Raw genomic sequence first — 8,988 nt, 5'->3', positions numbered from 1 at the left:
AAATGATAAACCAAGTTGATAAAAGATTCAAAAATATTGTTTTAACTTTTAAGCTATTATAATTGTATTCGTTTAATTCCTTATTTTTAATATCAATTTTATTGTGCTTAAGATCTAAAAAGTGTAAGTTAATTAAATAAATTTCATAAAATAAAACCATATAATATTATAAAATAATAGATAAGCAAACTTTATATATTAATTCCTATTTTATTTAATTTTCTACGGCTAAGATATACATATATAATTACTGATGAAAAAAATCAATATAAATGGAATATAATATGGTACTTCATATAATGTAAATGCAATGTATCGACTCAAATCAAAATGGCCAGAAATAATTCCGGTTAGTGTAATTTATTGTGATTCTAATGTAGTGAGTAGTGATTTTGCCACTACACATTTCAACGTGGCTCAAGTAGTCAAGTGTGAATTCAAATAAAGAAATCTTTTTTTAACTCACAAACACATACTGTAAATGATGCAAAGTGTGTGTTTGTTATCTTAAATTGAAAAAGAATTTGAATAAAGCCATAAAAAATTAAGAAAAAAAATTATAATTTGTGACTGATCACATGATCGACATTACTAAGCTTCATTACATAATGATTACATAAGTGATTCAGGCAAATTTTTGTGTTACTGTTACTTGTTACGTTACAGTCGTTACATAATTTACTATAAATAAGATTTTTGTTTAGAAAAAATTTTGGGCTTTTGAAAACAATGTTTTCTCAAAACATATTTTTAGAAAATTGGACCAGTGGAAATGAAAAAATTGATGATTTCATTCAAGAAGGGCAATTAAAAACCAATGATAATAAAGATAATATAGTGCTTGAATGGATACCATACAATCAGTTTAATGAAATTAAAGAGATAGACAAAAATGACCATATAACAGTATATTCAGCAATATGGAAGGAAGGTCTATTATATCGTGATTTGTGTAATAGTTATACAAGAAAAACAAATGAAAAAGTTATTTTAAAATGTTTACATTATTCACAAGAATTCGTTGATCCTTTAATAAATGAGGTATGAAATTTCTTTAAATATTTAAATACTTTATTAATTATATTTACAATCTCTTTATTTACAATTAGGCTAAAAAATGTCTAACAAAACATAAAGCATTTCAAGCATTGTATGGAATATCTCAAAATCCGGATATGGAAGATTATATTTTGGTTCAAAATAATTATATATGGTTCAGTGGAAATGAAAAAATTGATGATTTCATTCAGAAAAGACAATTAATAATAAATGCCTATAAAGATACAGTGCTTGAATGGATACCATACAATCAGTTTGATGAAATTAAAGAGATAGACAAAAATGACCTTATAACAGTATATTCAGCAATATGGAAGGATGGTCCATTGTACCGTAATTACGGAGGACTATGGAGAAGAAGTTCGAATAAAAGTGTTGCTTTAAAATGTTTGCATAATTCGCAAGAATCTATTGATTCTTTAATAAATGAGGTATGAAATTTCTTTAAATGATATTTAAATACTTTATTAATTATATTTACAATCTCTTTTATTTAAAATTAGGCTAAAAAATGTCCAACAAAACATAAAGCATTTCAAGCATTGTATGGAATATCTCAAAATCCAGATACGAAAGATTATATTTTGGTTCAAAATAGTTATATATGGTTCAGTGGAAATGAAAAAATTGATGATTTCATTCAGAAAAGACAATTAGAAATAGATTATAGTGATATAGTGCTTGAATGGATACCATATGATCAATTTTATGAAATTAAAGAAACAGGCAAAAATGACCTTATAATAGTATATTCAGCAATATGGAAGGATGGTCCATTATGCTTAGAGTATGGATGGAGTAATTATATAAGAGATTCAAATAAAAAAGTTGCTTTAGAATGCTTATATAATTCACAAGAATCCATTGATTTTTTAATAAATGAGGTATAAAATTTTCTTGATATTTATATACTATTGATTAATATATTCACAATCTCCTTTATTTATAATTAGGCTAAAAAATATCCAACAAAACATAATGCATTTCAAGTATTATGCGGAATATCTCAAAATCCGAATACACGAGATTTTATTTTAGTTCAAAACAATCATATATGGTTCAGTGGAAATGAAAAAATTGATGATTTCATTCAAGAAAGACAATTAAAAATAGAGGATTATAATGATATCGTGCTTGAATGGATACCATATAATCAATTTTATAAAATTAAAGAAACAGGTAAAAATGGCCTTATAACAGTATATTCAGCAGTATGGAAGGATGGTCCATTATATATGAAGGATAAATGGAGTGATTATAAAAGAGATTTAAATAAAAAAGTTGCGTTAATATGTTTATATAATTCACAAGAATCCATTGATTTTTTAATAAATGAGGTACAAAATTTCCTTAACTATTTATTTACTTTTGATTAATATATTTACAATCTCTTTTATTTATATTTAGACTAAAAAATATCCAACAAAACATAATACATTTCAAGTATTATATGGAATATCTCAAAGTCCAAGTACAGGAGATTATATTTTGGTTCAAAATAGTTATATATGGTTCAGTGGAAATGAAAAAATTGATGATTTCATTCAAGAAAGACGATTAAAAATAGCGCATTTTAATAATATAGTGCTTGAATGGATACCATATGATCAATTTTATGAAATTAAAGAGATAGGAAAAAATGGTTTTGTAACAGTATATTCAGCAATATGGAAGGATGGTCCATTATGCTTAGAGTATGGATGGAGTAATTATATGAGAGATTCAAATAAAAAAGTTGCATTAAAATGTTTATATAATTCACAAGAATCCATTGACTATTTAATTAATGAGGTATAAAATTTCCTTAATTATTATACTTTTGATTAATATATTTACAATCTCTTTTATTCATATTCAGGCTAAAAAATACCCAACAAAACATAATACATTTCAAGTATTATGCGGAATATCTCAAAGTCCAAGTACAGGAGATTATATTTTGGTTCTTATTTGGACAAGCGGAAATGAAAAAATTGATGATATCATTCAAGAAAGACGATTAAAATTAGCGCATTTTAATGATATAGTGCTTGAATGGATACCATATGATCAATTTTATGAAATTAAAGAGATAGGAAAAAATGGTCTTGTAACAGTATATTCAGCAATATGGAAGGATGGCCCATTTTATTGGAATAAACAAAATAGAGAATATACAAGTGATTCAAATAAAAAAGTTGTATTAAAATGTTTATATAATTCACAAGAATCCATTGACTATTTAATTAATGAGGTATAAAATTTCCTTAATTATTATACTTTTGATTAATATATTTACAATCTCTTTTATTTATATTCAGGCTAAAAAATACCTAACAAAAAATAATGCATTTCAAACATTATATGGAATATCTCAAAATTCAAATACAGGAAATTATATTTTGGTTCTTATTTGGACAAGTGGAAATGAAAAAATTGATGATTTCATTCAAGAAAGACAATTAGAAATAGAGGATTATAATGATATCGTGTTTGAATGGATACCATATGATCAATTTTATGAAATTAAAGAAACAGGCAAAAGTGGTCTCATAACAGTATATTCAGCAGTATGGAAGGATGGTCCATTATACAAGGAGTATAGTTGGAGTAATTATACAAGAAATTCAAATGAAAAAGTTGCTTTAATATGTTTACATAATTCGCAAGAATCTATTAATTCTTTAATAAATGAGGTATGAAACTTTCTTTAAATAATTGAATACTTTATTAATTATATTTATAATCACTTTTATTTACAATTAGGCTAAAAAATATCCAACAAAACATAAACATATTGCATTTCAAGTATTGTATGGAATATCTCAAAATCCATATACAGGAGATTATATTTTGGTTCAAAATATATGGACTAGTGAAAATAAAAAAATTGATGATTTCATTCAAAAAAGTCAATTAAAAAGAATGTATTGTGATAACATAGTACTTGAATGGATACCTTATAATCAGTTTAATGAAATTAAAGAAATAGGTAAAAATAGCCTTATAACAGTACATTCAGCAATATGGAAGGATGGTCCATTATACAAGGAGCATAGTTGGAGTAATTGTACAAGAGATTTAAATAAGAAAGTTTCTTTAAAATGTTTACATAATTCGCAAGGATCCATTGATTCTTTAATAAATGAAGTATGAAATTTCTTTAAATATTTAAATATTTTTTTGATTAACATATTTACAATTTCTTTTATTTACAATTAGGCTAAAAAATATCCAACAAATTATAAAGCATTTCAAGTATTGTATGGAATATCTCAAAATCCAGATACAGGAGACTATATCTTAGTTCAAAAAAATAATGTATGGATCAGTGGATATGAAAAAATTGATGATTTCATTCAAGAAAGACAATTAAATATGGAGGATTATAATGATATCGTGCTTGAATGGATACCATATAATCAGTTTAATGAAATTAAAGAGACAGGTAAAAATAGCTATATAACAGTATATTCAGCAATATGGAAGGATGGTCCATTATACAGGGAGCATAGTTGGAGTAATTGTACAAGAGATTTAAATAAGAAAGTTTCTTTAAAATGTTTACATAATTCGCAAGGATCCATTGATTCTTTAATAAATGAAGTATGAAATTTCTTTAAATATTTAAATATTTTTTTGATTAACATATTTACAATTTCTTTTATTTACAATTAGGCTAAAAAATATCCAACAAATTATAAAGCATTTCAAGTATTGTATGGAATATCTCAAAATCCAGATACAGGAGACTATATCTTAGTTCAAAAAAATAATGTATGGATCAGTGGATATGAAAAAATTGATGATTTCATTCAAGAAAGACAATTAAATATGGAGGATTATAATGATATTGTGCTTGAATGGATACCATATAATCAGTTTAATGAATTTGAAGAGAAAGGCAAAAATGACCTTATAACAGTATATTCAGCAATATGGAAGGATGGTCCATTGTACCATAATTTCTTTCAAGGACTAGGGAGAAGATGTTCAAATAAAGAAGTTGTTTTAAAATGTTTACATAATTCGCAAGAATCCATTGATTCTTTAATAAATGAGGTTTGAAATTTCTTTAAATATTTAAAAATATTTTATTAATTATATTTACAATCTCTTTTATTTACAATTAGGCTAAAAAATATTCAACCAATTATAAAGCAATTCAAGCATTGTATGGAATATCTCAAAATCCAAATACAGAAGATTATATTTTGGTTCAAAATAATCATATATGGATCAATGGAAATAAAAAAATTGATGATTTCATTCAAGAAGTTCAATTAAAACCTAATTACAATAAAGATGATATAGTGCTTGAATGGATACCATATGATCAATTTTATGAAATTAAAGAAACAGGTAAAAATGGCCTTATAACAGTATATTCAGCAATATGGAAGGATGGTCCATTATGCTATAAGGATGATTGGATACGGGGTTATTATACAAGAACTTCAAATAAAAAAGTTGCATTAAAATGTTTATGTAATTCACAAGAATCCATTGATTTTTTAATAAATGAGGTATAAAATTTCCTTAATTATTTATATACTTTTGATTAATGTATTTACAATCTCTTTTATTTATAATTAGGCTAAAAAATATCCAACAAAACATAAAAAATTTCAAGCATTGTATGGAATATCTCAAAATCCATATACAGGAGACTATATCTTAGTTCAAAAAAATAATACATGGATTAGTGGATATGAAAAAATTGATGATTTCATCCATGAAAGACAACTAATAATAAATGATTATGACTATGATGAAGTAGTGCTTGAATGGATACCATACAATCAGTTTAATGAAATTAAAGAGAAAGGCAAAAATAGCCTTATAACAGTATATTCAGCAATATGGAAGGATGGTTCATTATATCATAATGGAGAGACTTGTGGATATACAAGAAATACAAATAAAGAAGTTGCTTTAAAATGTTTACACAATTCACAAGAATCCATTGATTCTTTAATAAATGAAGTATGAAATTTCATTAAATATCTAAATACTTTTAATTATTTATTTACAATCTCTTTATTTGTATTTAGGCTAAGAAATATCCAACAAAATACAAAGCATTTCAAGTATTGTATGGAATATCTCAAAATCCAGATACAGGAGATTATATTCTGGTTCTTAATTGTACAAGTGGAAATAAAAAAATTGATAATTGCATTCAAGAAATGCGATTAAAAATAAATGACTATAATGAAATAGTATTTGAATGGATACCATACAGTCAGTTTAGTAATATTAAGAAAATAGGTGAGGGTGGCTTTTCTACAGTATATTCTGCAAAATGGAAGGATGGCCCCTTAGAATATAATGTAGATAGAAAATTATATAATAGGAATCCAAATAGAGTAATTGCCTTGAAATGTTTACATAATTCCCAAAATATTACTGATAAATTTTTAAATGAGGTATGAAATTTCTTTAAATTAATTATTTATAAGAATTTTCCATTGCAAATGATTTTTTAGACATGATATACTAGTAATTATTACTTACTATAAATAAATTTTACTAGGTTAAGGAATACTCAATAAATAAAAGTAGTAATATTCTTAATATATATGGAATATCTCAAAATTTAGATACAGAAGAATATGTTATGGTTCTCCAATATGCAAAAGATGGAAATTTTAATCATTGGATAAATGAAAATTGTGTATATTTTAGATGGGAAGATAAATTATCTGCATTGCTTAATATTATTAATGGTCTTAAAGAAATTCATCAAAAAAATTTAGTTCATCGTGATTTTCATACAGGAAATATATTATTATTGCATATTATAAATGATTTTAGTAATTGTATATCGATTTCAGATATGGGCTTATGTGGAGAGGTTGATAATATAGATGAAACTAAAATTTATGGAGTCATGCCTTATGTCTCTCCTGAAGTATTAAGAGGAAAACTTTATACTCAAGCAGCAGATATCTATAGCTTTGGTATGATAATGTATTTTGTAGCAACTGGAAAACAACCCTTTTACAATCGTGCACATGATCATTGTCTTGCATTAGATATTTGTAATGGAGTCAGACCTGAAATAAGTGAAACGGAAGCACCAAAATGTTATATCGAGTTAATGAAAAAGTGTTGGGATTCAATCCCAAACAACAGACCAAATATTTTTGAGATAGATAAATTAATCACATCATTTCATATTTCATATAAAAGAGATACTTTCATAGTAGAAAATGAAGAAATTGAAATGCAATTTAAGAGAGAAGGTTTTTTCATAGAAGAAAATGAAGTAATTGAAGTGCAATTCAAGAGAGAAGATTTTTTCATGGAAGAAATTGGAATGCAATTCAAGAAAGCAGAAGAATATAGAGAAGCAAATTCTATATCCACTAAAAATTATCAAATAACTACCCATCCACAAGCTATTTATATATCTCGATTACTTAATTCCTTTACAAAAGATCTTCCAAAATATGATGATGATGACCATTCTCAATGTTTAGACCATGTGATCTAACTCCAGTATGAAATCCAAATAAAGTATATGATTATAAAATTTTGTTTAATAAAATTTATTTACTTATATATATTTGTATAACTTCTATTTTATAATTAATATATAGTTTTGTCCAACACTGTTTATAGTTAGTATGTAAGCGTTTTTTTTTACATAATAAAGTCAGTTTGTAATTGGACATATTAAATATAATATTTTTTCTGATATGCTATGCTTGTGATATTAACACTTAATAAAATAATTCTTCATATAAATTATAAGTGTAAATTTTAATATATTCCAAAATAAAACTTTCTACTTTTTATATTGTAAAAATGTTAAACAAAAATAGCATAACATATCAAAATAATAAAATATTTCATGTGAACTGGGTTTAGGAAAAGACTGGGCTTTTATTGGCGTAATCTTATTATTATGCAACTTAAAACTTAATAAGTAAGATGAGCAATATTTAATAAAAAAATAAATCAACTGAGATATTATATAGTTATCCGATGGAAAAGAGTGAATAACATTATTTTTACTTATGGAGGGTAAATGATTGGCTGAAAATATTAGGCCACGAAGTGGCTTATTCAGCCAATCATTTACCTGTAATAAGTAAAATAATGTAATCATTTTCCATCGGATAAATTTTATATCCGAGAGGCCTCTATGATCATGTTTATCAATAGCCTAAATAGTCTAACAAAGTTTACCTTTTTTTCTTTCTTTCATTACCATTTTTTTTCTTATCATTATTTTCTTACAACTTTATAATGAAAGTCAAAAAGCAACTCCTTAATAAAAATAAATCTACATTAAATAAGGGCAAATATATTATGACATTTAATAACTGTACTTTTAATTTTCCACATTAATTAGCTTATATAATTGATAATGTATATAGATATATTTTATTGCATGTATAATTAATAATAAAATAAATTTCATATTCGATATTGCATATAAAATACTATCGGATAACTATAAAATTTTACTATACATGATCCTATGGAATATCGGACATTATTCTTTTATTTTATAGCTTCTATCAAAGATTACTTCTAAATAAATTATACAACATTTGTAAGTATAATAATCATATTATGTTATTTCCTGTTTATAATAAGGACATGAATATAGGTCAATTTTGGGTCAATTCTGGTGATAGAAATTTAAGAGGAAGTAGAAGAGGGATGTAAATTTACATAATAGTAAATACTACAATTTATATATTCCATACCGAATGTATGATAGTGCAATTCGAAATTTATTGATAAATGCATTTTTTGATATTTTTTTAGTATTCAGTATTATATATATTATGACAAAAATTATAGGAACAAATTAATGTTTAGGTTTTTACCAGACACTTCAAAAAAAAACCTCCAGAAAAGAGTGTTAGAATTGATAATGCAAACTCAAATTTTTTTATCAAGAAGTTTAACATCGTATTATGTATTCTTTAT

General features: G+C 24.7%; 1 protein-coding gene across 1 annotated transcript; it reads left to right on the top strand.

Annotated features, from left to right (window-relative positions):
• Positions 1-729: 729 nt before the first annotated feature.
• On the top strand, positions 730-7,537 carry OCT59_027126 (uncharacterized protein; the record flags this gene model as incomplete). Its single annotated transcript, XM_066136740.1, has 15 exons — positions 730-1,041; positions 1,110-1,490; positions 1,563-1,943; positions 2,013-2,396; positions 2,467-2,850; positions 2,918-3,292; positions 3,360-3,734; positions 3,805-4,188; positions 4,261-4,644; positions 4,717-5,100; positions 5,172-5,564; positions 5,635-6,024; positions 6,093-6,467; positions 6,575-6,715; positions 7,151-7,537. 15 exons carry the CDS (start codon positions 730-732, stop codon positions 7,535-7,537), a joined length of 5,430 nt encoding a protein of 1,809 aa, XP_065993199.1.
• Between the last annotated feature and the right edge of the window lie 1,451 nt (positions 7,538-8,988).

Source organism: Rhizophagus irregularis, chromosome 7 (genome assembly GCF_026210795.1).
Source record: "Rhizophagus irregularis chromosome 7, complete sequence".
Classification (NCBI taxonomy): domain Eukaryota; kingdom Fungi; phylum Glomeromycota; class Glomeromycetes; order Glomerales; family Glomeraceae; genus Rhizophagus; species Rhizophagus irregularis.
The sequence above is the reverse complement of the archived record's forward strand: the minus strand, read 5'-3'. Positions and strand labels throughout refer to the sequence as shown.